The following is a 27,958-nucleotide window of genomic DNA, read 5'->3' on the forward strand; positions in this document are numbered from 1 at the left end:
TCTGCTTTACTCCACTAAGGAGATCAGTGGGACATGCTGGAGAAAAGCCTCTGTGTATGGTCTCAACTCAAAATTTCCCACTGCTGGAATATTTTTTCATTTAATGTTGTTGATGCAAGGAAATACCATCAAAAGCCCAGGTGCTGATGTTTGTTGGTCTGTGCCAGGAAAACAAACAAGGAATGCTAACAGTGCTTTCTCACTCAAGCTTCTCTCAATAATTAGAAGAGGAAAATTAGCTAATGAGGTCCAAAGCTAGTTGGGGAGGAGGTGGGGGGGGGCTGGACTGGGGCTGCCACACCAAAATGTATACAGAGTGGTTCCAGGACAACATTGCTGGCAGGCAGCAGGAGGGACAGCCCAAGGGAGAGAGAGGATTTTCCATTCTGGGTGCCCTGAAAAAAAGTAAACATAATGTGCTTCCTCTCCTTCACCATGCTCCAAACTCAAATCACAGAGGGGTAGGGAAACTCACCTGCCTTGTCTTCTGTCTCTAGGAGGCTGTGGGATGCTTGTCTGATCCATCAGAAGGGCTCACTGCTGTCTCTCCTGGACTTTCTTCGCACGGAAGTGTAGCCAGTACCCGTGCAACTGGGGCAGAGCAAGTGCTGTCAGCTGCATTTGCTCCAGCAGCTGTCCCACTCGAAGCAGTGCTAGCTGTCCCAGCAGGAGGATCTCCCTTTATCTTGCTGGCAGGTGTCTCCCGATGTAGTGCCAGATCAGCCATTACCCTCTCTGTGTCCCCGTGGATGACCTGATGAGCAGCATAGATGTGTTTTCTTTGGGACTGCCTCACTGTGCAAAAAAAAGAGGTAAGGCTTTTACTTGGAAACGTACAGCAGTGTTCTGTGAAGGGGAGAAGGGAGGGATAGCTTTTAGCCTTCCTGCAGCTGTGGAAAAACCTAGCTCAGGAAAAAAAAAAATTACGCCCTTCTAACTTTGGCTGAAAGTGTTCTACTGCCACCTAATAGCAGCAGCCAACTTTGCATTTCACTTTGCAGACTAGCCCCCACAGCGGGAAGCACAGCCCAAGCGTTTTCCTTTCCAGTTTAGGGAATAACTGCCCAGGATGTGTTATCAGGCTTTAAAAGAACTTCTCCTTCAGCGTCTGCTAATTGCAGCGGGTCTCTGGAAGACTGAAGCTGAAATCTGCCCTCTCCTGTCTTTCGATTTTGCCCACACTGAGAAACTCTTACTGAGTTCAAAGTATGACTTGGAGACAGTATAGACACATTACATCACCGACCTTATCCCTTTTGCTACTGCAGGATTGTTCTTTATTGTGTTTTACAGTTTTCATCCAATCTCATTTGTATGTATTCCCAGCCCACCTCTTGGAAAACAATTACCCAAGCCAAATCATTCACCCTACAAGTCTCATCATTGCTCTTCACTATTCTTTGTTCCCTCTTTCTCTCTCTAGATTTAAGATGCTGGTAAACAATCATGGGGATTGAAATACTGTGTGCATGTAAGGAGGGTGTGGGGAATGTTGCAGGAACAAGCTGTGGCTTTCATGGTGTCACTGCCCTGCAGAAGTCCAAGACTTCCTTGTTGTTTTGGTCTGTTCATGTAAGGCTGAGCTGTTCTTAAACAGCTGAGCCTGAACCACTGGTGTCTTGCACACTGTCATACAGTTCTGCATACTGTCACTGACTCAGTTGCTCAACGTTACTAACCCATCCTGTTCATGTTTATCCATCTCCCAGGTCCATTTAGTTGACAATGAATGCAATTGGATCTCACTTGCATATGAAAAGCTGGTGTTCACCAGCCAGCTCTCAATTCCCAGGAGAGCTTGCTCTACCCAAGGCATTTTACCTTCCATCGTGTATGCATGAACTGCATCAACTATACCAGGAATACTCTGGCATTGCTGCAGTCCCTTCCTCCATCTGCAGTGAATACCATCTAAATGAAAGCACGTTCAAATTGGTGAGTGATTGTCCTTTTAAAAGCAAGTTTTTTCATATCAGCACATTGACTTCTACTTCCAATGAGGGAGGGTTCAGAAGTGAGGTGCAGAGGGGTTTCAGGATGAGCCAGTATTGGATAATCTCTGCTTTTATGCATAGGGATGCAACAAAAAGAGGAGGAAAAAAATAAGAGAATAAAAGACTGGGTAATGGCAAAATAGAGATGTTAAAGGGGAAGCTAAAATGTAGGCAAAGACTGAACTTGCAGGCCCTCAAATCTTTGTTCTACGAATGGATTTGCTCCTCTGGCAGGGCAGACAACTGCGCTCTCAGATCACTTCCTGCTATTTTCAAGGAAGGTGTATGCTCAAGCATATGCCAGGTTGCTAAAATTACAGTTTCATAATGAATAATCTGGCTCAGATTATTCACTAGCTTCCTTGCTAGTGCCTCACTATGTCCCGAATCCTAGGCGATCTCCAGGTCTTCTCTTCCTGTTCTCCTTTCTGAGACAGGCTAACCCGTGTGTGTTAGTGCCTGAGCTGCAGGCTTCACTGACTAGAATGACATCACCTGCTTTGGTAGGCTTGCAGAAGCAGGGCTAAGGAGAAGGGAGCTGATTTAACTCACACAGAATTTCCAGCTGCTGAATAGACACTGTTGATGTGACAAACACACAAACTAGGAAGAAAAAAGTTCGCACAATTCAGAGACCACAAAATGTGTTTGCAGCGTTTGAGCTTTCATTCACAAAGCAACAAAACAAAGCAATGAAGTAAGTGCCTTTGTTTTCAAGTCAGAGAAGTACACTGCAGCAAGGACCACTTCAGACTCTATTGTGGTACAATTGCTTTTCTTAAGTTATATCTGTTTTATATTGGGTGACAGGTTTAGTCATGGTCTTCTGAGTGTGCTGGTCAGTGGAAACATCCCAGTTAAGAACCGCTATTTATTCATGATATTCAATGTAATACACAGGTTTCCAGGGCCTTCCCCTCTGTATTTTGACAGATACTATTCCATTTTGGCTAAACAGAAGCATCTTTTACAACTGCAGGATTATCTACTTAAAACATGATGCCACTATAGCCAACCCTAAAACCTTATCTTTGCTTCTAGCTCTCAACCAATTGGGGGGGGAGGTAGAAAACATAGGAAAGCATATAATCTTCCTTCCACATATGGCATATATTTAAGTAATCTGCCTGTTAAAGACTTCTACAGTTTTTAGAAATTGCCATATAATAGACAATTCACAGCCATGCTACTTAAAGACTTTTCCCAGTTTGTTTTTGAAGGTGCAACGGGCTGTTTCTTCTCATGTCGTTTTATTATTGCAGATGATACACCAAATTTACATCAGGTCTGAATTCAGGCCACCATCTTAAAAGATTAAAGCTCATCAGAAACTGGTGAAAAAGGGTCAGAGGACTTAACTCTCTACCTGCAGAGTGCAAAAGAGGAATCTTGGAGAACTGAGACAACTCTTGGCACTGCATCTTTCCTTTCAGTGAGCTAGAGCGAGGAGGGTGAACCAGTTCATGAAGAGAATAAAGTTATGGACTCCTTACCTTTTTCTCTGATAGACATTTTCTCAGCTTCTGGAATCATAAAATCATAAACCAGCTCTGCTACAATCTCTTCTGACTGTAGGTGAGTTCGACTACACAACAGACGAGGAGTGGTATTAGTATTTTAATTTTCTTTCCAGATCACTTCTGCAAATACAAGGCTCCTTTGCAAATATTCTCACTATTTTCAAGGGAGTGTATTGTCATGGCAGTAATTGTCAGCTGGGTCTCTCTTTGTCCTACAAATAGGTGACGGTGCGACTATTCCCCTTTGCACCACACTTCCAATGTGTTCAATACTGCATTGGAAAGCAATATTTCCAGGGAGAAGATCACCCTAGACTCCTTGTCCTCAAAGGTATTTAGGAGCCCAGTTCTCACTGATGACAAACTGAGTTAGACACGCAGATACCTCTGAGGATTTCTGTCTTTGTCAATTTAGTCTTTGGCCCATTGCTGAGCTTGCTAAATTCTTCCCTTTTGTGACTGTGTTTGGCTGGTCTCCATGCTTTTTTCCATGCCAGTGTTTGGTGGGTTCCCAGTTGGCCCAGGGGCTGTATGCATTATCTATGCTTCGTTCTCCCAAAGGATTTCAACATTCTGGTTGTATTCATTCTACTTACAAAATACACAGCTGCTGTACCATAGGAGAGTCACTGTGTCATTGGGATTTTTATGGCTCGATTCCAAAAAAAAAGAGCATAGAAACTGAACTGGAGGTTTGGCAGGTCCTAAAAAGTATTCACTGCTGATGCCCCAGCCAAACACAGGACTCTGGTTTTCTCAACAACTTACTCCACTCAAAGTGCCTTGTCAGGCAGCCATCATCATGACTGACCCCCATGGAAACTGGCAGTTTCTTAAAGAACAGCCACCCCGTAATGAAAGACCGCTGTATAGCTGTATCTTTTAGCATCTCTTTCAAACTGATTTTCTGTAGTAGTGTAAATAAATGAAAAGACCAGTGTGAATGGGTATTGCTTTAGGCAGTTCCCAGATTCACTTAAAGCTCAGTCACAGCACCGCATTGGCATGGAGAAGTCTAAAAAGGGTGATTCACAGATCCCACAAGCGATTTGCAAAGGGAATCTGGCACATGCTGTATAGAAATAAGCTCTGATGGATTTATATGTGTGCACCAGGTAGTAACAGTGTGGTTCCCATACAGCAGTCACAGTAACGAAGCGATCACGAACGGTATTGCTCTGCCCTTCCCCTGTCTTAGATGATACGTGTAACCACAGAATCAGATGGTCAGGCAGGTTCTAAACTGCTGCAAACAGCCTCTAATGTGCCGTTTAATAACGTACCGACTCTCCATTTCGTAAGCAATGTCATTGATTTCCACAGCCATTCTCTGAATCTCTTCCCTGGCTTGTTCTTCAGCTGTGGTCTCCATGCTACTCAGGATAATGTCTTCCAAGTAGGAGTCAATGGTGCTCTGCTGCACCTTCACCACCTGGAACAAAACACCAAGACATTGTTCCTCTGCCTATTGCTGTGCCAGGACTGTGGTGAAAGCAGATTTCCAAAGAAGCAAGAACAACAGATTTTCACCAGACTCTCAATTTCAGGCAGGCCAGCCTGAGATTTGGTTTCAGAGGTGCTTTCTGGGAAGAGTAACTTGTGTAAAAATTTATTTTCTAATAATTCTTTCTGAGAACTAATTGAAGAGAAACAAGTGCAGGAAAGAACCAGTGGTAGAAGAAGAACTTATCCACAGATCCAGGTTAGTTCTGTGAATGCAATGGCAGTTGCTTCCTCAGTTTTCATGATCCCCTGAGCGACAACTGCCACATAATAATCATCAGTATTGACTTCAGTAAATTAATCAGCTTTCATTCAAGCGAATCCTGAAGGAAAAGGTTCCATCAAGCCAGTCAAAGTAACATGAATAAAACAAGACAAAATTATAGGTTTCCTTCTAATGGTTGTAGAGCAGAGATTCTAGAAACAGGTCTTTTCCTTCTGCTAGTCTGAAAGGCATAAGCTTCTGGCACTTTGACCCTCCTTGCTTCCCACCCAGAGACACAGAAAAGATGATAAGAGGAGAAGATAAAATTAAAAGGAAAATAAACATGATGCCAGACTCTCTTGATATTAACCTCCTCCCACTAAGTTTGAAAATTATTGGTTTAGTCAATTAGGCTCCCACTCATTCCTTTCAACTGGGAGAAATATGCTTCATGCAGCCAGGATCTAGGGAATAGGACTATGGAATATGGTAATTCAAGATTTTTGTTTCTGGATTTCAAGGTTATGTTATCCATTATCATTACTTCAAAATAATTTTGGTACCTCTTGTTATTTGCTGTCCACTTTTTCAGGGCAAAAATCTTTCCAAAATCTTGCTGAAAGGCATCCTTCCTGGGAAAGCACCTAATAGTTCTGCTGAACAGAGCAAGTGCTGACAGAACATTATTCCTAAAGATGATCTGGGTACATCCATTCTCCATAGGTATTAATTGTGGAAATTTAGAAACCTACATCCATTCATGATATGCCTTACAGGACTGTCTGTAGGGGTATTAAGATCATCCTTAATTTAATGAACATCACTCTTTTAGGATGGAATCACCCTCTCTTCACTAAGACTTCCCCCTCAATTTTAAAACTAGCCATCACCAAAGTCAGAGCTGAAGCACCTCCCTTCCATTTGAACCTTCTCACAAGGAGGCAGTTCCTACAAACCGCCCACAGTCCCACCGGTCTCCCTCTCTTGCCTGTTTGAAAATCTCATCTTCTTCCTGACGCCGCTTCTCTTCCACCTGACGACGTCCGCTCTCCTCCGCTTCCCGCATCCGCCTCTGCCTCTCAGCCAGCATGACAAAAGCGTGGATCTTCCGTTCTTCTTGCAGCCTCACCAGCTCTTTGGACAGGAAATCAAACATGTTCGCCAGTACCCTTCCTTCTTCCCTGGCCAAGTGGCTTTCCACTGATGACAGCTTTAAAAAAAAAAATGCAAAGAATTGTGTTACAAACCCCAGGAATGTTGTTTGAAGTCCCAGGACTACCACAGGCATGTGAAACAGCTCTGCAACATCCACTCAGACCAGCCATGGGACAACCCTAAGGGTTTTGCATTCTTCTTATTCTACATGCGCTGGCTGAACATAATGTAACGTTCCTGTACACAGGCTCTGGTGGCATAAAGAGGCTAAAAGGTGGCAAAACTAGTCAGTGTGGGATTAGTCCTGACACTGTTACACTAGGACAAGCAGCCCCTACACTTGAGTGGGTGGAAGGAGATACACTGCGTCTAGTGCTTTATTCCAGCTATTATGAACCGCTTTTGTGGCTGTGAGTATATCAGAATAGTTGCTGAGGCCGTCTGCTTGTTACTGGGGAACGCTCCACTGCCCAGAACAAGAAACGGGAAGTATAAAAGTGACAATGAACTGACTTCAGCTCCATACCATCCATTTTTCTGCGCTAAGCTTAGCTAGATCAGAACGGAAAAATAGGATCAAAAGTTGCAAATGAAGCTTCTTTCTAGCATTTGGAAAGTAAAGTCTCTATGAGTAGGAAGCTTGAGTAAAGGTTTAGGAGACTGCAATTGTGAGCACAGCCACATTTCTGTCCTCTCCCAAGGATTCAAAATGTTTGTTACAGTTCAAAGCCACCTCAGTGAAATGGTACATCTTTGGATGGACATTCATGATGCAACCAAACTGATGTAACTTGCTGAGATAATACAGCAGCCATGAGTCCCTACAGTTTTAGGTATTGTAGTAGTAACTGTACAAGTTACTGCTAACAAATTCAAAACAACAGTAATTATATTGAGTTTGCAGATGTGCAAATGAGACCTTAAAATTCCAAGTAATAGAAAATCAGAAAGTCGGTGACAGAGCCAAGACTAAATTTCAGGTGTTCAGCGTTACTGTGCCATTCACTCCTTGTTCCAAGCACATCACGTTTTATGGGTTGGGTATGCGTGATGATTGCACTTTGAAAAGGGACAAGTTCATTATCTCCAGTATGGACTATGAAGCCACAGTCCTTGGCAGGAGGTGCTGTGTCTAAAACCAATGTGAAATGGAGGAAAACAACCCTGGAACACCCTTGTTTTAGCCTTTTGTTATATACCAGGTTGGAAATTTTCAGCCCCTCCTCTCTGACCATTTTATCTGGCATTTCCATCTTCCTTTTGCAGAAAGCATTTCTTGAAAAATGCCTCTTTATACTGGGAAAGTCAAAAACCTGAAAAAAACTGTGACCACCAAAAACTAAAGGGCTGTGTACCATCAGTGACTTTCTGAAATAGCCACACACATAGAAAACTCCTGCACTTGCCTTCCTGAGAGTTTTATAGTTCAAAATGTTTGAAGACCTAAGCCTTGGACTGTGTGCCTTCAGAGACATACTGGGGGAACAAAAAAAGCAAGAGTAGAGGAGGTAGATACCACCAGAGGGGGATAGTGGCTCTCCCAAAAGGAAATTCTGACATCAGAGGTCAGAATCTTTACCATTTGCTCTCTCCTTGTCTACCAACATCATTATGGTGTCTGAACTGCTCTCTCCTTCACTCTCACCTGGGCTTCCAGAAAAGAAGGTGCATTTCAATTCCCTAATGCCTAAGGCTTTTATTTTATTCTTAATTTCTCAGGAGAAAAATTCTGTATTCCTACATTCCACACCTGGGCTCCCTGTGTATGGGGCGCATCTGGAAATGATAAACACTAAAACACAGTCACCCAGTTCAATTTTTACTGAGATCTCAGGGGAAATTTTGTTGCTGCCCACCCAGCAGGAAGCAGCGATCTGGCTTCATCTCTGCCAGGCCAGCCAGCAGATGCTGTTACCATAATCTGGAACCTGCAGAATTGCCTCACAGCTGGTCGCTGAAAAAAAAGGTGAGTAGTAAAAACTATAGGAAAATCTGCAGCAATGTGGGAGATACTGTATATCTGAGATGCAGTGAAGTCTGGACAAAAGTTCTTTAAGATCCATTTCAGACCAACATCTGTCATTTGATTCACTTCGCTCTGGAAGGTTGTGGCCCTGCAAGAAAAGAGGGTGGGAATTTACATCCCCAGCTCTCACTAGATCCTTGGCAGAGGACGGAGCCCAAAATTTTTCTGCTGTCCATAACAGTGTCAAGTACAACAATGTGACACCATTGCTAAGGTCTCAGAAGTCTCGAACCCAGCAGGATTTACAAAGTAAGTCTGCTTTGGCTTCTTTTGTGATGTTTTATGCCTGAGGAGGAGACTGAGAGGGTGCCAAGCTAGAAAAGGAACAGGGAAATGACAGAGCAGTAACACACATTCAGTAAAACATCTGACAGATGTGAGTGACAAGCATCTATTGTGATGCCAGGTCACAGCAGCAGTCAAATGGATTAAAATGCGGGAAAACTGAGGTTCATCTGACAGTGCAGTTTGTTCAAAGACTTGTAAATATAAATAAGTGCTCTGTCTGCAAACAAAGCAACTGCAGCCTGGGTAGCAGCTGTGGTCAGGGCGCCTCAGTCTGTTTCTGAGATTCCTCAGAGCCCCCACAGCAGTGGAAGCAATTTTAGCCCCTCAGGCATTCAATGCTTGGCCTGTGCTAGGAGAGCATTTTTGTTACTTGGGGTGCTTTCTGTGCTGTGGATAACAGAAAACAAAGAAATTAAATGCAAGGGCGGTGGTGGTAAGTAAGCACAGAGTGCCGGGTCAGGACAGTGCCATGAATCAGCCTTCCCATTTATACAGGCAAACCTTGTGCATTTGCAAGTCATGCTGTTGCTGTAAGGCCAGTGTCATTTGCTCCTCTGCCTGCAGAAGCAGCTGTCCATCCTCCTGGAGTGCGTGAGTGGTGCGCAGCTCTCGGATCAGTTCCAGCCGCTTCTCCTTCCCTTCAAACATCTTTAAAAGAAAGTTAAACAACCAAGCATATTAAATGGAGAATACAGACCAACATGTTTTGCCAGCAAAGCATGCCCTTTTTCTTCAAGTTGCAGGGTCAGCTGTTTCCAAGACCTAGCTCTCTGTAAGAAATTTGTGGCCACATTTAGGCAAACACTACCGCTGTCAGGTAAATCTTACCTAAACCCTACTGCATGGAAGATGAAAGTTGAGACCTTCTGCTGTGGAGTACAGATGATCCATTGCTACTTTATTATAAAAGAATTACTTTTTTAAAAATTCTGTTTGGCTTCACTCAGGACTCAATCTACTGGAATGCAGAACAGCAACACCAATGTCAAGTAAAAAGGGAAATATGCTTCCAGGTATTCTGTTATACCACCCTCAATGTCAAAGCTTCCCAGTGTGAGCATTGCCCCTTTTCCTTAGTCCTAGGTTAGGTGTCTCCTGTTTCAAAATCTACTGTTCTCTGAGCTTCGTTTTGAGGGAGTCCAACAACAGCTCAAAGCAATAAATAGGTGAGGAAGTTGTTGGAACTGGTGCTGTCCCTGTTATGGGGTTGTGGCCCACCCCTTGCCTGACACCATCTTCTTTTCATTCTCCCTCTCTTCCAACAGGACTTCCAAGAGCAACAAAGGATGACTCAACCCTGATCACATCATTGTCCAACTGAGTCAGATATTTCTGATCCAGTAGTAGCTGGAAGGTTATTCCTGTTTCATGGTGTGAAAGTCAGCAGTCTTGCAATGGCATCAAACATCCTTCTCATAGATCACCACAGAAATGGAGAAGACTTGGGAAGTCTATATTCCACCTCAAGCCACTTTCACAGTATTGCATTGTTTGCTAAAGCTCAGGTCAGGGTCCCACATGGGAACATTTCACAAACATTAAACAATTAGTGTAAGACAGAGTATCAATGATCCAGAAAGAAGCAGCAGGCATGAAAACAAACCCTCTGGACTGGACTGATTAAGCAAGTGACAGACTTGCTTAATATAAAGCCCACGAGGCATGGCTACTCAACTAATTTTTACCTAGACCCACTTCTACTCCTCTGAAAGCAGAATGATGGGTCCTGTACTTGCTGGAAATCATGGTGGTACACTTCAACTGCTCCTCATCTAAGGTTTAGCTCACCATTACAGGAAACTGGAAAGATTGTATGAAATACAAGCTGCCCTGCTGGGATGTGGGAGGTTTCTTATGCATGGCATCTTGGCATAATCAAGGCAAAATGTACTCAGGGTCCAGATCTAGTCTAGAATTTGCCATTTGAGTAATTCTGCTATGAAGCAGCTAATTAAGCAAATGAGTGTAGGGGATGGCAGCAACAGGGAGACATTCACACACATGTGTAGGAATCTAGAAGTTCCTGTAAGAAATTTGGGCTGGAGAGCAAAGACTTCAGCCTTGGAGGACTTCAGATAACATATAGGAGGATGTGCTGCCAAAGCCTCATTACCCTTGATTAGCACTGTGGAAGAAAGATTGCAAACACACCTTCAATCATTCCAATCATTCTGAAGAGAGACATAAACAAAGAGACACAGAATACCATGTTCTGAATAGCCCTGCCTCGGAGCAACTTCTGCAGACAGATCACTGCCAGTTCTGTTTCCTCTTCCTCCTGCCAGAACAAAACAAATATCCACACAATAATTAATTAAAATTCTTTGGAGACTAAGATTTCTATAACTTATCCATCTAACTATCAAAAAGTCTAACTCATCTCCAGCTTATTCTCAGTTGCTTCCGAACACCATTCTTGTAATTTCTAGGGAAAACAAGGTGAGTCAGAATAATACGTACTCCTATGTTTTACAAGAGATAGGGGAGAAAGGCTGGATAATTAGATTCTGTTTAAGATTTCGGAGGGTCTTTAGAGAGGAGTACCTAATGGTAAGGAGATGTTGACAGAGAAAATTAGTGTATGCATTAGAAGTACTATTTGTAGCTTGACTGAAACTGAGTTTGCAAAATGAGCATCAGCTACATGAATCTAACAGGTCAAGAGATTAAGGGGATAGAATTATTATTGATGGAGGTGCAAGAGAGCTGTTAACCATAAATAAAGGGATTAAATTAAAAGGGAACATATACAAGTTTTCTTTTGGTATTTCTTCCAGTGGTGACCTTTATTGGAGTAACTCAGTAAATTTAAGACTCAGAAAATGATTGTTGGAAGTAAAATTAATTACTCACAGTCTCTTTGAGAACTTTACTGGCCTAGCATTTTGTGACTGATACCAACTTGGAAGAATGATGGAGTGTAGTGGGAAAGGGAACATGACCACAGCAGAAAAGAAAAGGCTCTTTTTAACTAGAGGAAGCACAACTGGCAGCACTTTTTCTTGCTGAGGGGGTCTTCTAGTCTGGAGTTGACAGTAGCAGAAGGAAAAAGTCCATTGGGTGCCTTGGAAAGATAAAAAGAAATCTAAAAATTGCAAGGAAGTTTTTTTAATAAAGAGCCTATGAGGTCTGCATTGAAATGTGGTATCTTAGAAGTGCCGGAAAAACAGGGAAGAGCGTGGGATGAGAGAAGTGGTGTGGGCTTGAATCTTAGTATCTGTTTTTCCTTAGGTGTTGCAGATTAAGTTTTCCAAAAGCAGAAGGAAGTATTCCTGCCTTTCCACACCACTACCCAGGAGGAGCAAAGCACAACTAGCCAAAGGACTGCCCTATGATTTGGTATGTTCTTTTTCTCTGGAAAGAGGGGAAGAATTTCCAGTCCAGTTAGAGAGCTAAACTGCTGTACCACATCACCTGGCTACAGTGTGAAACCCCTTCAGGACAGAGTTTTGGAAATGGAGATGGACAGGTAAGCCAAACTGCTTACTTTGATTTAAACTAAGGTTTGGTTTAATTTGTTGTGGGATGCAATTTTCTGTACTTTTATCATTCAGTGCTGCAAATGATGCCTTAGCAAGGGTAATCATGAGCTTCTCCATCTTCCTGCTACAGACCAGCAGAAAAAAGTGAGGGGAGATGGAAAGCCTATCATGCCCTGCAGGAAAAGGGGAAAAAAAAGGAATTAAGGATATAGAAGGATCTAGGAGCAGGCTGGGAGAAAGTGATAAACCAGTGAAGGAATTCAGAGGCGTTCTGCGAGCTTGTTGTGGCTAGTAAGTGCGTAAGAAATGACTGGGGAAGAGGAGCTGAGGAGGCCTGCAGTAGTGCCTCCCTTCTCTCCACTTTCTTTTATATCCCTTGGGGCCCATGTCACCAGCCTGTCACTCTGGCATACTTTTCTTTTGAGATCCTCAACACCAGTGGGAGGAGGCTGGTGCACTTAGAGTTGGTATTTGTATCTGTGTATGGCAGGAAGAGAAGCATTAACAACAGAGAAGGGCCTTGCTTTCAATGCTCCTCACAGCCAGCTGTAGGAGAAACCTTACTTGGATTCTGTAAGGCAGGAGATGTTAGTGCTGCTCTTCAGTGGCTGAAGTGGCCTGATTTTACAGATGGAGCTTCACTGGAGAGCTCCACTCTTTTCTGTGTTCACTCATAAAGATACTTGAAAATAAACCAAATGTTGACAGAATTCATTTAGGTGGAGTTCTGTTGTAATGGAACTCTTTTTAAAAAAATATAATCTGTAAACATGCTCAAGAATGACTACAACTGGGGTATAAATCTTTCTGATTTCTTTCCATGTTACCCAGAAGTAGTTAAAAATCTGCTAAATTGGTAAATTGGTAAATCTAAATATTGTAAATACACCACTGCAATACAACGTCTGATACCTAGGAGTTAGTAAAGCTGTGGAAAGCTCTTCCCAAGGAAGTATTCTTGTTTCAGTCATCCTAAAATAGACTGTATAAAGCATAGGACATCACAGATGACAGCAGGGAAGACAGCATGGATGATCTAGTAAGACCTTCTCTCTCTCACTTTCATGGTTGTGTGACTCTCTTAAATTCACATGTTTAAATGGTAATTGTGTCTGATTCTTACTACATCATGAAAATGGTGTTAATAAGCAGAGAAAGCAGTCCACTAGGGCAACCACCTATTAAGTACATTGATTTAAGAAAGGAAAAGAAGTTGCAGCTCCCCTAAAAACTTGTTTTTTCCTACAGCATATCACATCCCCCATGACACATCACAACTGCTATTTCAGTCTTTGCAGAAGAATCATCTTCTGTGAACCAGAGCATGCTCATCAAAGACTGCATCCTGCATGGTGACAAGAGCTTCACTCCAGCAAATTAATGAAGTGCATGCTCCGTGCTAAACACCCAAAGTCTCACTGACTTCAATGGGGCTAAACTTAATTGTTCCACTGGATTATGATAGTAGTGTCAGATCAGAAGGTTGGAAGACGCTGAAGAATAATAATAATAATATGATTCTGCCTTTTTGTTCCCCAAGAAGAAGAGAATAACATGTCTACTAACTTATGTCTTTATAAAATAAAGTTTAGTTAAGAATCTGGCCAACAGATTTTGTAAAAGATTTTCAATTCTTCAGCTGCTAGTATCTTTACAGAATAAAGAGAGACTAAGAGAGTCTTAAGAAATAGTGATGGCTATTTCTAACATGAATACGCACAAAAAAGATAAAGTTCACTTCCTTCCTTCTCTGGGCACTCCTTTAACAACTGAGTAGGAAACAATCAGGGATCAACAGAAAAAAAATGCTAAAACCAGCCCACTTACAATAGATGGTTTTTCCAGAACTGGAGTGGGTGGCCGAGGAACAGGCTTTTCTACTTTTTCAAGGAAACGAAGGGGCTTCTTCGGCTCCTTGACTTTATTCTTCTTCTCCAGTATGGCCTGGAACAGACACACAATTTAATGAGAACTGGGCTAGACAGAACAACACAATAAGGCCAGTCTTCTAGATGCTGACTGTTGCTGATCACACTGACTACAGGGAGCTGAAAGTATTTTGCACTTTGCAGGCTTGGGGCTTCCATTTCTTACTGCACATCAACAGAAAAAAATTCGATATGGTTAGTAGATGAGGCTATTGATTGGTCAGAAGATACTGATGGGAACTTCAAAATAATATGTAAGAAGGAAGCGAGGGTTATTTTACTATATTTACAAGTCATCAGCAATCACATAGGGTGAGTCACCTAAAATCAATCCAAAATTGGTATGAACTTAATCTCTAATAAAATACATCTTTAAATAAAAGCATATTTTAGATTTTTTTCATTTTAAAATGAGAATCTTATCGAACCAATTAAACACTGACCCATATGCAAGCAGAGGCAGTTGTGTGTCTTACTCTCCTTATGTAATGACAAAACCATTATTTTTCTATAAGATAAAGGTATGATTCTTTCAAAACATGAAAAATGGGTAGGAATATCACAATTTAATTACAGTTTACATATCACTAGAGAATGGTTATAACTCTCTGCCTTTAACTATAGGTATAATGCTTGTTACTGAGGGTTAGAAATGTTATGCAGTCAGGAGATTTTATGAAGTGGGTCACTTGAAGAGTGTATTGTCACTGTTCTGTGGCACTTCCTCAGTGAAATGTCTTTGTGTGATACATTGTTACTGTGCAGGGTTGAACTAAATAACGCAGGACCCTTTCCTTGCAAAACGGATTTTGAAACTCTTCTCTGCTCACCTGCAACTGCCCAGCAGCCCAGTGGCACCCACAGCAATTGTACAAGTGGACTAAGGGGGAAAGGGAAACTAACTTGCCCGAGAACTTCCTTCTACCAAGAAAATCCACAAGTCCATTAAGAGTGGGTTTTATCTTGTTTGCAGCTGTTTGGTGGCAGATGCCAAACCTCATCAGTCAAAGCAGGCTAGGAGTGGAAATGCCACCACAGCCTCAACTCTTTCAAGACATTTTCACTGTTCAGAGAGCCAAAGTCCTGCCAACTTTCCATCACAAGCTACTCAGAACAAGATATTCAGATAATAATTTACAACTGCATGGCAACGCTTGCCTGCTGTAGGACATCACGCTTCAGCTCGCAAAGAAAAGGGAAGAGAGCACATACATTTAAAGCTCCTTCCAAATTATTATCCTGCTAGCGTATGGGTTGGATCTGTAGTCTTTATAACGGAAAAACCAGACATATTCCAACAAGGAAAAGTGCGCTTCTTTTCTCACTCGTTCTCCTTCAAATGTTCAAATACAGTATTTCACTAGGGAGGGAAACCAAAGAAAAACTTAAGAAAAAAATCCTATGCTGAATTTCTCTCTCCAGGAACAGGAAATTGATGGCACTTGCACAGAATTTAATTGTAAAATTAATTAAGTTTTGAAAGTCCAGTGGCCATTGTACAAAACTCTTCTTGCATGCTGGATCTGACCTTTCAGGCCAGGATAATTATTGGCTCCGGAAAAGGAGAGAGATTTCTAGGTGAAGGGAATAAAATGCTTTATTATTGAAAACTTCTGAAATGGACCATGTTAATAACGCAAGAATCAAAGCCTATAAACTGCTTATAAGAATCATAGAATCACAGAATCATAGAATGGTTTGGGTTGGAAGGGACCTTAAAGACCATCTAGTTCCAACCCCCCTGCCATGGGCAGGGACACCTTTCCACTAGACCAGGTTGCTCAAAGCCCCATCCAACCTGGCCTGAGGGGGCAGCCACAACTTCTGTGGGCAACCTGGGCCAGTGTCTCACCACCCTCACAGTGAAGAATTTCTTCCTAATATCTAATCTAAATCCACCCTCTCTCAGTTCAAAACCATTCCCCCTCATCCTATCACTACATGCCCTTGTAAAAAGCCCCTCTCCCGCTTTCCTGTAGGCCCCCTTCAGATACTGGAAGACTGCTAGAAGGTCTCCCCGGAGCCTTCTCTTCTCTGCATGAGCAGTTGTGATAAATTAAGATATGCAAAACATTATTAGCATGTTTGCAAATCAGATGCCCTTGTTAGGGAACAACAGTGATGTGCATCGACCGTTCTGATCTGATTTTATGAGTGGGGTCTTTTAAATCATGGTTTGCTGCAGGTGTACATTCTTAAGATGCATGTTTCTTAAAACGTACAGAATTTTTAGAATGTTAATCCAGATTTGGTTTATTTAATTATTAGTAGTTTGACAGTGTAACCAGTAGACTTGCCACGTGTATTGTAAAAGCAAGGGAGAAATGAGAATGAGCAAATGGCAGGAGAGACTTTCTAACTGACGTAATAGGTTCTGATCCAAATACCTGATCTGTAGGGGGACAGAAGCAGCTATGCTTGTTTTCTGTAGGGTTGGAGCAGAAGCACAGATATTAGAGAGAGAAAGTACTGACAGACTGAGTTCCAGAACACTACTGGTCATGGCTACAACAGTCTGAATGTCTGATCCGTTCTGTCCTTGAAGTTGTCTTACAGAAAATATGAGTTTAGAGCAGGAAATTGGGAGAAAGCTTACACATGTGTCTTCCCCACTGCATTTCTGAGCAGTTCATATCTAAGAGAAACTGACATGCTGCTGGATGCAGCTCCATACCTGATGAACCTGTGCCAGCTCCACCTCTAGCCTTGCTGATCTTCTAACAAATCCAGTCTCAGTGGTAGTGTACTTAGGTTTTGGAGCTTGAATCTTGACCTGGGTGACAGAATCTGGGAGACAAGCTTCCAGTTCACACAGTCCTAAGAGATACAAACAGCGATTGAGTAATGGAGTGGTAGGGAAAGAAATCTGAGTTTTGTTAATATTTTAAGTAAATATCTCATACAAACTAAGTCTTCCAAAATGCCTTACCTGCAAAGGTGTTAAGATAGAAGCTTTTTACCACGTAGCGTTCAGAATGGTTGTCTGGGAAGAAACCAATTCTAGACAAAGGGGCGTATGTTTGTGATGCAAAGTCAGTATACTCTTTGATGATATCTCGCCTCTCTAGCTTCCCCATCACATTCTTCCTCTTAGCTATCAGCTTCCTGAGCACTGAAAAGGAAATACAAATGTGAGAAGGTTCTTCATACAAATAGTTCTAAAAAAGCCATTTCTCTGGAAATTCACAAGAGCTTTTGCTAGTTAATATAAACATGCCCTGTTTGACCAGAACAAATGCTGGCCATGTATATCTACATTGTGGATGCAACCTGTTTCATCTTGAATAGACTGCAACCTTGTGAAAATAGAAATGGCTTGTCTTAAAACTAAGTCTCATACTGCTCTCTCCCTGTCTTTCAAATTTACTCAGTGCACAGTCGTGATGAATCTTTTTTATCTTCTCTTCTTTAGCCTTCTGATGGTTTTGCCGGTGGTCATCCAAGCGCTTGGCATCCAGCTCCATCTGATTCTCCTCTCGCCTCCGCAGCAGCTCTTTAAAGACTTCCAGTCGAACCTTCTGCAACCTGAAAGGAAAGGCCAGGTATGACCTACAGTACTCTGCAGTGTTCTGTGCAATGCTGTCATCATCAGGTCCTACATAACAACTGACTACTTTACACATTGTTCATATTGCACATCTCGTATTTAATCTTCCGTTTTAAAAAGTGAGTTTAGCACTGGTGAAAAGTATTGTGGTAAGCAGTCTCTCAAACTAAACTTAACAGAAATATCCCTTCCCAAAATCAGGGGATTTTCACAGAAATAAAAGGCTTGTACCTTTTAGCCAATCCCCTAAACCTTCTTGATCCTTCTCTATTCAGCCAATAATTAAGAGAAATATAGAGTATAATTGGACTCCTACTTTTCTATTTCCTGTTCTCTAAAGGCCCACTCCTTCCTCTCCATATCATCCATCATTTTCCTCCTCTTGGCGATATGTGAGGCGCTGTCCAAGGCTGGAAGAGTTGCTTCCCATGCACGTTTTTCCCGGGCACGTTCAATCATCTCCACCTCAGCTAGTCCTGCTGGTAGCCCCCGACCTTACAGGGACAAGAAGCAGTAGCTCTTTAGGAGAATGGTGAATCCAGCAAATAACCACCACTAAAATGTATTAGAGGGCTGGATGGGCACAAGCCCATATGTTAAACACAAGCAGAACTGTCAATAGCCAGAAGAAAATCCTTCTAAGGCCAGTAAAATTCTACAGTATGAGGAACGGTAGGACCGGCAGTTGCTATAGCTTAGTTGACGTTAACACTAGCACTTCATTCCTCTACTGCAGGCTGCAAAGGAGGAAAAACGTTTCCAAAAAGACACTTTCTGAGAATCAGCACTTTCTTTGTCATGTCCAGTGTCCATCACTATTGTGGGTGCGACACTGGGAGACGAGTGTCACATGTGTATTCTGGGGCAGCAGCGTTCGTACTGGTTTTTTACTGATGTCTAACTCAGAACAGCAAGTAAATGGAAAAACTGCTACTAGTTCATATTTGTAAAACATTTGAACATTTCACATTGAATGAGCTCGAAACTCTTTATGAAACGAACCCAGAATAGCACTATTAAGTAGGTAAATATCATACCTATTTTAGAAATAGATAAAATAAGTGCCCCAAAGGAAGACAACAAAGGGCTGCCAAAGCTGGCAATAGTCTTGAAACCTGACACTGAGAAAAAAGAACATCCTGCTAAAGAGAGGACACGATTATTATAATTTATCTTGATTTTTCAACTCACCCCAAGTGAGTGTAGCAAGTGTCAGAAGTTCAGGGACTGAGCCACTGGGAATTATTACATATTCAGGGGAATAGGGATCCGTCTGGGTTTCACCATCCCTGTAATCTGTCTGCGTGCCCAAAGTTCGTAACTTGAGACCAAAGTCCTTGCTGTCTCTTGTAGCTGAATGGACATCGGGCTCTGTCCTAAAAAGAGATGCAAGATGGAAGAACATTTGTCACATTCATTTAAAAAAGTAAACCAGAAACACAACACTAAGTCAAAGGCTGGATATCCAAATGTGGTTTGTTTTATCTTAACATTGCTCCCATTGATGTTAACTCCATCATCCTTAGTAAAAGCAGACTGAGGCTACACTGAGCCCTCTGAAACCTCCCTCCTTAGCTAAGCAATCCAGAAATCTTCTGGTTTCAGCTCTCACAAGTTATTACATGTATCCATTCTAAAGCATTACTTTTAATGGGCATAAAAAGTAACTAATGGTTGAGGGTAAAATGAAGTAGGGCTGCTTCAATGTAGCTTACATGTTTGTGTTTCCAATGTTTCCAGAACAAAAATTCAATTCTGATGTAAGTATGTGCAACTTCCATTGACTCTACTAGGAAATGAACCTTCTTAGGTCCTCTCAAAATTTGATCCTCACTGAAAACCACATTAGGCTACTTCATGGATGCTCTACACCACTGAACAGTATGGCAACTATCACAGAGATTGTAATAAAATATCAAGATGATTTTCCAACAATATTGCTGTATTGGAGAATCTTCTTTGTACTGGTATCCCTTCTAGGATTCAGAGACACTTGGCTTTCTGTTTCAGGCCTCATAATCATAATACATTTGAGGTGCATGTCCTTTACCCACAAAGTACTACTTACATACTGCAAGCAAACTCTTAACCAGTCAGTCACCTGTTTCCTCAGGAATTCTCAATGGTGAACAACCTCTTCCTTACCTCTCAACAAGTTTTTCCTGTTGGTTCATTATGAAAAATATTGGTCATCAGCTAAATAGTTACCCAATCTTTTTCTGGTGAGATGTCACCCGTTACAACAGTATTATTCCAGAACTCGCTACTTACTTTGCCATTGCATCGGCAACATTTAGTGGAAGCAGCTTATTAGAAGAGATGAGAGGTCTGAAAAGAGAGAATGCAGATATAACACAACAACCACGAGCATAAAAGATCATTACGGTTTAGAAAAACTGCAGTCCGCTAATTTCACTGGAGTTACACTGATTTTCCACAACTCAGGTTCTGTGCTTGCATATTTAAGAATTGTGCCTGAATATTAAATAATTCTTTAATTGGTAAGGGGCAACAGAGAATGTTTCACCAGTAGGAGTGAGTGTTATTCTTCTGTCAAAGCACAAAGTGGAATTGCAAAACAAGACAATAATCAAAAGAAGTTGGTTTTGAGTGTGCTCACCACATTTTGTTTATGTTTCACTAATCAGCTTACTTTTTTCAGAGTTTCTGAGAGAGTTTTTTTAATAGCTTCTTGAAATCCTGAAATGAATTCCTACAATCAGCTGGTAAGGTAAGCTGTTTTGGACTTATCTAATTTGATTGTTTCCTTATTTTGCAGTATTTTATGAGGTATCTTGAAAGTGATATGAGCTCAATGACATATTAACAATTCGTTCTTAGGCATTCTTATAGTTTGCATATTGCAGTTCACTCTCAATTTCCCTTAGCCTTTGAGAGACTTTAAAGCTTAATTTCACATTGCAGAAGATAACATCATCTTTGTCCTTTTTTTGGTGGTGTTAAAGTAGCCACAGAGAACTTCGATTTATTAAACTTGGCAACTTTTTTATATTTAAAGTGCCCATATTGGCCAATAGCTGCTGACTATAATGATGAATGTAATTCAAAGTACACGTGACTAAGTTGAGAACGTTTGTATGCTAGCTGTTGGTTCAGATCTTGAGTCCGTTGCTGACCTGCAGTGTTATCCTGGAAGAAGCAGAGCAGTCCTGCAGTAGAACACATTGATGAAAAGTTAATCAAAGATTCCCTTTGCTCCTGCCAGAAACTGGGAGCAAAAAGGTTCCTTCTTAAGAAGGCGCCTTTCCAGGAGCCTGGAGAACCACAATGGCTTTGTGAGCATCTTCTTCCTTTGTGTAGGAGGATCTACAGCCCAAAGCTTTCTACAAATAATTATTAAGTACAGAATTCCTGGTACATTTGTTTATATGGTAACTCATTACCTGAAAATTCTGGCATAGTGTGGATTTTAACTTTGTGACTTAAGATTTGGAAACTATTTAGATTTTCTATAGCAGTGATCAAAGAACCAATAGAAAAGACAAAAAAAAATAAGGCTCTGGCATATATTTAAGTGCTCTTTACACTGCACAAAAGCAAGCTTCTGAACTCTGTTGCAAATCAGTTCATTCCTTACCGTGCAAAATATTTGTAGCGATTCCTGCCAGTAACTTCAGGATCTTCGTAGACAATTTGAGGTATTTGAAGAGAAGGCTGAGCTCTAAAAGCCAAGATACAGGATTCCTTACTATCATTTAAGAAGTACATTCAGAGCAGTTCTGATCTTTTTGTCTTATGCTTCTTTTTTTCCCCTCCCCTTCTCTCTCTACTTCTCTGGTTGCACAATCAAACATACACACTACAAAGTCCACAAAATCCCCATAATTATACAAGCAATTATATTTTGCTTTTTTCATACTTATATATGTATCAAGACAGTTTGACGCTTTATGTATATTCCCCACTATGTGTGGACAAGAAATGGTCATTTGCTGCTTTTAATAAAACTTTCTAACATGCTTGTCATGAAAAGAATTGTCCCCTTATAAATGCTTGACCTTGTAAAGTAAACTACTTTTATTGGGAGTGGGAGGAGCAAGCTCATTTCTTTAAGAGTGAAAAACTTTCCATAACAGAAAAATATGTGTAAAGGAGTATTAGGAACAAAGGGGAAGACTACTACTTCCTGTGTTTCAAAAATAGCTAAAGAGATTTTGAGCAATGTGGAAAATTTTCGAATCAGCAATTTCAATTTGAATTCTCCAACAGAGAAGAAAAATTAGGCTGACCATGTGAATGTTTCAAAACCTATGCTGGAACAAGCACGTCTTTTGCAAGAACATTCTTTCTTCATTTTCCCCCCATTTTGAATGTAAAGTAGGCAGCCTGGTTAAATTTTTCACTATAACATCTTGGAGGGTTTTCTTTATTTTAAAGCTTTGGAAGACCATGAGGTAGACCTCATTAAGGCACTCAGTAAGAGAATGAGTATAATTGAGTCCTTTGAAAGCTATGCATCAGGATTGCTATTTGATTTCACAATCACTTTATACTCCAGTCTTACTCTGGTCAAGACAAGAAACAGAAGTTCTTAAAAAATAAAACAGCCCACATCATGCCATTAAGGTAAGTCATTTCCTTAAGCTATATATATGGCAAGTCCTGAAGGTCATGTTTTTCATAAGACCATTTTTGGCAATTTGTAAGAATCCTGACCTCAGATGTATGGGATTGTGGGTGCTGGAGTTGGTTGCTGATGCCTGATTTTAAATACAGAGGCATATTTACAGAGATACGGTTAAAAACACATAACATTGCTCGACAGCTGGGATCAAACCAGAGGACTGCGTGCTGAGATCTGTTGTCTTCAAAGACCTCATTGAAGCCCTGTGAGCTGCTCTGTGGAACTCGGGGAGCCACAGTATGGCTACCCATTACAGCAGAGCCTATAGAGAGATGCTTCATTAACCTCCCGTGACATACAATTTACTGCCAAGGTAAGTTTAAAGTCATCCTTCCCCAGCACTTTCAGTCATATCATGTAACAAAAGAGCAGGGAAGGTTTCCAGATGCAGTGCAGTAACCTGAGATACTTGCTCAGCACTAATGAACCTATTATTGTGAAGTTGTGTTTGTAATTCAAATGAGTAATTGAGCTGATGGCTAGTTCCACTAGCTGACTCTTTACATATCTGACTGTTGCTCCATCCAGATGGATTTGTGTTTCATTCAGCACAGGTGGGCACTTATTCTTATGATCTAACTTTATTAGCATAAGCTGTTCATCCTATTATGGTATAGTTACAGGCACAATGGGAACCCAGTGAAATAGCCCCTTTTATTGCACAGATCCTGCCTCTTGCATGTCCTTGACACATATTTGCTGACTTTGCTGAAATAAATGAGCATTTATTCCTGGTAACCTTGCAGAGGCAATGCAACTACTGAGAAGACAGCTGGGAAATATTCTGTCGTCTTCTGTATCAGCAATAGTGTCAATCAGCGCAGGTTGAAACAGAGGGGATGTGTTTCTCATTTTTTGTTAATTGCAAGACTCTTTGCAAATACATGTTGTTGAAATGTAAATCAATTTTTAAGCAGCACAGGCATCAAATAAGTTCTTGTTACAGAATAATAGGCAAAATATAAGAAGCCACTGAGGTTTTCATGTGCTGGGGACAGTTTTAACCGCTGAAAATAATAAAAAAAAAAAATGCTCCAAAATTCTTATTTTATTGTGGAAGTGAGAAGAAGATGCTTTTGAAACTGAACAAAACCAGGTGTGAAATCTGCTGTATCACTCTTAAACATCTGTGATTACTGGCTGGCATGTGGTAGAACTCAAGTTACCAGCAACCCCAGAGAACGCACCATATGAAAAGCCCATGGTCTAAAGTTTGCTTGTTAATGCAGCAAAAGCCTCTGAAAACAACGACCTCGGCTGATGCCTGCAGTCTTGAATACAGCTACGAGAAGACTCCAAAAAACACATGGTGTGGCAAAACATATAAACGTTTTTTTAAGTATTTGCTGAACCAGAAGCCCAAATTGTGGTGCCAGGAGAAAGTTCAACTAAGAAACACCTGCACTAAAAATGTGGTGCCCTGGTTCAGGCCCCATACACAGGACTAAAAGGAAACAGCTCCCACTGAAGTAACACGAGTCACTGAAGTCTTCATAACTTATCTGATCTATAAGAGATTGAAATAATTCTCTTCTCTTTCCCAGCAACCGCTGCAAAGCAGATAGCACAGGGATGGATGAAGGAACGTGCAACATCCACCCTGTAAGAAACAGATGGGCAACCATACTCCACAACAGCTGCAATCTCTTAAATTCAAGGGAAATATAAGTAGGAGTAAATTGCAGCCATCCCCACTTCAGTGTGCATGGGTTTTTGTTGGTTTTGTTTGTATGTTTGTTTTAAATTATCCAACCATAGAACACTTACACAGCAAGCTGCTGAAGAGCCTCCAGGCGCTGCTGAGCCCTCCCTTTCCATCTTCGGTCAATAAATGGAGGCACTGGATCTTTGCCCTCCCAACAGAGAGTGTAGCCCAGCAAATGGATCAAGTTACTAAACGTATTTCTGAACATTGGTGCCTTTACCTAATGTTTGTGTGGACACAAAGAAGACAGGCAGTGATTTAGCAATTTCAAACAGCATTAAAGGGATCAGAATGTCAGCTTGCTGTGATTTACAGTGCACATTTGGGATGGGGAAAGAAGAAGGCATACATATGCTAATGATGTCAGCTGGTTAGATGGTGCTTCTCAAGATGTGGAGCATACCAGACTAGCAGCAGATGCACAGATATGTCTTCTGGCTGTTTTCCAGTGTCTAAACTTATACTTAAAATCGAAGGGTCTAACAGTTTGTTACATAAAGAAGTTAGTGTGCAGTTAACTGTGAATGTGCAGTAATGTGAACTTCCAGCACATTACCCCATGTAACTCCCTCCTATTTCATGTGCTCTAGAAATGAAGGAATATACTCCACTTACAGAGTAAATTTACATTATTTTATACAGTAACAGTTTTAGCATGTGTTAAAAATATCTCAACAGGATATAGCACACAAAAACAATCACATTGAAAATCCACACCCTTCCTTCTAAGCACTAATTTCCCTGGGTAGATGTGCCTTAAATCTCTAAATTTATGGTTGCCAATAAATTTTTGCAATTGTGACTCAAGTATAAGTGATGTAGCTATATTGGCCTGAGCTTCTGTAAAGCCTGAAATCAGATTTGAATTGCGAATCGCCCCTTCCTTTTCAGCAGGTGCTAACTCAGATGCAGATAGGGTAGTGGTGACATTTCAAGCACACTAACTCACCAAAGTGTAAGAGAGTGTCAGACGATGAAGATCTAGGCAACCTACTATGAGTAGCTCCTTGCTGTGCACGAGACTGCATTTTTGTTTCATTTCTTTTGAGTTTGGAAAACCCTGTAAACTAATATTACCACACCCCGTGTCTACCCCATTTTGTGATGCTATAGATTAAGAATTCAAAGTTGTATTGTTTTGAATTGCACATTATGCACTTGCTGATTCATATGCTTAAAATATGTTTTATGCAAGTCAGAGTCTTTCACCATACCCATCTGCAACATTACACCTATGATGTGACAACATTAGTGAGAGTACCCCTGCTTACTTTGTCTGGCCTGAACTGTTAACACAGCCATATTGTTGCAAGGATCTCGATGATGACAGGCAATATTTCCAGCTCCGTGTGTATGTCTCTCTGCAGAGAGGCAGACAAACACACATTTCTTTCATGTAGATATATATTTATATAAAGAGCCCGAGATAATGGGGTAAGAGACATGCAGAAACATTCTTCAAAAAAATGTTTCTTGATTCCATTGTTGGAAAGCTGCTCAGGGAATTTCTCCTCGCTGTACAGCAATGGAGTTTCAGAGTTCAGAACATCTGCCTTGCAGGCTCAGTCAAGTGCACAGCTTCAGGAGGACTCTTTGTTTAAAATCCAATAATTCACTGTGCAGTTGTACCAAGTCTGTTTTCCTTTGGCATTCTACCTCTATGCAGCCTGTCCAGCCATCAATCACTGCTGTCCAAAGGTGTGACTGCAGCTCCCACAGACATGCCCTATTTGGTCTTAAACTAGCTAGGGTGAATACGTATAGCAGGGAAGCAAATGCAGTAGGGAGCTAAGCCTGGGCTAACTAGCTAAGGGCTTAGCTAGGAAGTTAAATAGCACTAACCTAGTATGAAGAATCAGGATGGATTTTCAGTCTTTACAGGCTGCTTAGCTGTTGCTACCTAGCTCATTTTAAACTGTTGCAGCACGCTACCTTGAGCTGTAGTGTAAGTATATCCCCAGGTAAGTGTGGAGGCACTGTGTGAAATAAATAACACGTTTTAACAGCTTTGCTTGAACAGCCCAACAATTCTTCAGTTCTTTTATTAGATCTTAATAACCTATACAAGCTGTTGTTAACAGCATTTGGAGATATTCTATCAAAAGTACTGATACACAATTTAGGAAATAACCCAGGACATGAAACTGGGCATTTCTAGGCTGCTGCCACAGAGTCACTCTAGGCCAGTGATCACGGTTACTCCCTGTGTTAAGTCTTGGTTTGGATAAAACTGCTTCCTTTCCTTTGTATTTTGCCATTTTAAGGGAGCAGCTTAGAACTGAGACAGAGTTTCTACCCATGTGTATACACACACACAGAAATACAAGGTGCATGTGAGCTGTCTTTGGCCAACACCTACCACTTTATCACCGACAAGTTGAACATGGACATTTGACTTTGAATGGTCCTTCTCACTTGATAGTGTGTACAGAGGGTCTGAAAGATAAGTGAACAAATGGAGCTAGTTACATATTTGAGGAATTAGCATGAATCATCAGACTCCACTTCCCTCTTTTAAAGCCTGTCCATAAGAGATTCTAAAACAAACTGGGAAAGAAAAAACCTGAAATACATGTCTCCATATTAAAGAAACTCCACCATCACCCAAACGAGCCTCAGAGCTGAAATACTACTGTTCTGTGCAACATGCACTTGACTGAAGAGAAATCTCCTTTCTTTGGAAACACTGACAAATAGAAAATGAAGACATGAGACAGAAAAAAGGGTAATCAGTGGAAATATCATCCTGTACATGATGCTTCCCTCTGGGATACAGAGCTTGCAAATGGTTCACAGTCCCCAGCCTCTCCTCGCTACATGTCACTGCTGCCAACCCCAACGCTTTACTCCTCTGTGGCTCTGCCCGGCTCCTGGGCCGGCTCCCACCTTCCCGGCCCCAAACCTGCTTTCCCTGCCCAGCCAGTTGCCGGTCGCTCAGTGACAGCCCCTCGGCCAGCTCTGGCCGTGCTCCTCGTCCTGCGCGGCGGCCGGGGGGTGCCGCCTGTGCCCTCCGGTGGGCGGGGGAGCCCTAGGGAGAGGCGGGAGGCCTGCTCGGGCAGCCCCACCGCTCCACGACCTGCACATTGACCCTCCCCCAGCACCTAACTCCCCGCGCCGGGCCCGGCCGGACGCGGCCTGTCCCCGCAGAGGGTGTGGGGCCCGGCCGCACCGGTCCCCTCGCCCCGCAGGGGCCGCGGGGAGGACGTTGCCCCTCCCGGCCGGGCCCGGTACCGTAGAGGCAGTCGAAGGTCCGGCCGGGAGCCATTTGGCGGCGGCGGCCGACCCCGGGGAGCGAGGCGTGCCCCGCGCCGGTCACCGTGAGGCTCATGGCGCCGCCGGGGCGCCTCCGGCTGCCGTTCCCATGGCGACCACCGGCGGGCGGGACGGGGCAGCAGGGGCTGGGCCGGGGCCTGCCACGCCCCCACGGCGGGACGTGACTGCGGGGCGGGGGCGTCGTCTCGGTATTTCCCCGGGGACAGCCCCGGCCCTCGCGTTTTCCCCCGCCGCTCCCGACGTGCTGTCGCTGCTGCTTCCTCCAAATCCCTGTGGGCAGGGTCCAGCTTCCCGGGGAGCCCTGAGGCCCGTGAGGCGGCCAGACACGCCCGCCTCCATTTTGTGCCATCGCAGGTGGGGTGGGGAGGGAGCCCCGCTGGTGACGGCTCTCCCGAGCGAGGAGCCGCGGAGAGCCCGTGGAACAGGCGCAGGGGTGGTTTGTCTGTGATTTGAGGAGGACAGGGAACGATCGACTGGCGGGGGCAGGGCCTAAGTACCTTCGCTTTTCAACAGCTCCAGTTGTTCTATGGGGTGCTCTTCAGTTCCCCTGGACCCTCGCGTAGTGCTTAAGAAAACCGGTTTAGCAGTTACAGCTGGGGACTGGATTCAAGCCTGGATATTCTTATTCCTGGCCCTGCTTGTTACTGCTTAGGACTTCTGCTGCCATAAAGTGGTGAAAACAGGCTT

The 27,958-nt window shown here is 42.5% G+C and overlaps 1 protein-coding gene across 1 annotated transcript; it reads right to left on the reverse strand.

Annotated features, from left to right (window-relative positions):
* Positions 1-27,326, reverse strand: CFAP91 (cilia and flagella associated protein 91). Its single transcript, XM_068417475.1, has 18 exons — positions 27,230-27,326; positions 26,358-26,434; positions 24,061-24,218; positions 21,247-21,330; positions 19,920-19,976; positions 18,840-19,024; positions 17,965-18,142; positions 17,469-17,626; positions 17,031-17,213; positions 16,776-16,918; positions 14,001-14,117; positions 10,898-10,969; positions 9,193-9,339; positions 6,211-6,432; positions 4,798-4,946; positions 3,488-3,579; positions 476-795; positions 1-395 (listed from the first exon to the last, which is right to left on the reverse strand). Exons 1-17 carry the CDS (start codon positions 27,324-27,326, stop codon positions 494-496), a joined length of 2,421 nt encoding a protein of 806 aa, XP_068273576.1. The 3' UTR covers positions 1-395; positions 476-493.
* Positions 27,327-27,958: the final 632 nt, after the last annotated feature.

Source organism: Nyctibius grandis, chromosome 23 (assembly GCF_013368605.1).
Source record: "Nyctibius grandis isolate bNycGra1 chromosome 23, bNycGra1.pri, whole genome shotgun sequence".
Taxonomy (NCBI): Eukaryota; Metazoa; Chordata; class Aves; order Nyctibiiformes; family Nyctibiidae; genus Nyctibius; species Nyctibius grandis.

Bases quoted from the DNA above. Each gene is read 5' to 3' on its own strand.
- CFAP91 (XM_068417475.1), bottom strand. From the start codon at position 27,326: ATGAGCCTCACGGTGACCGGCGCGGGGCACGCCTCGCTCCCCGGGGTC. The intron at 6,433-9,192 runs GTTTGCCTGTAT...TTTTTTTTAAAG, and splicing joins ATGACTTGCAAATGCACAAG to CTGTCATCAGTGGAAAGCCA. The intron at 3,580-4,797 runs GTACGTTATTAA...TCTGTTGTGTAG, and splicing joins GCTTACGAAATGGAGAGTCG to TCGAACTCACCTACAGTCAG.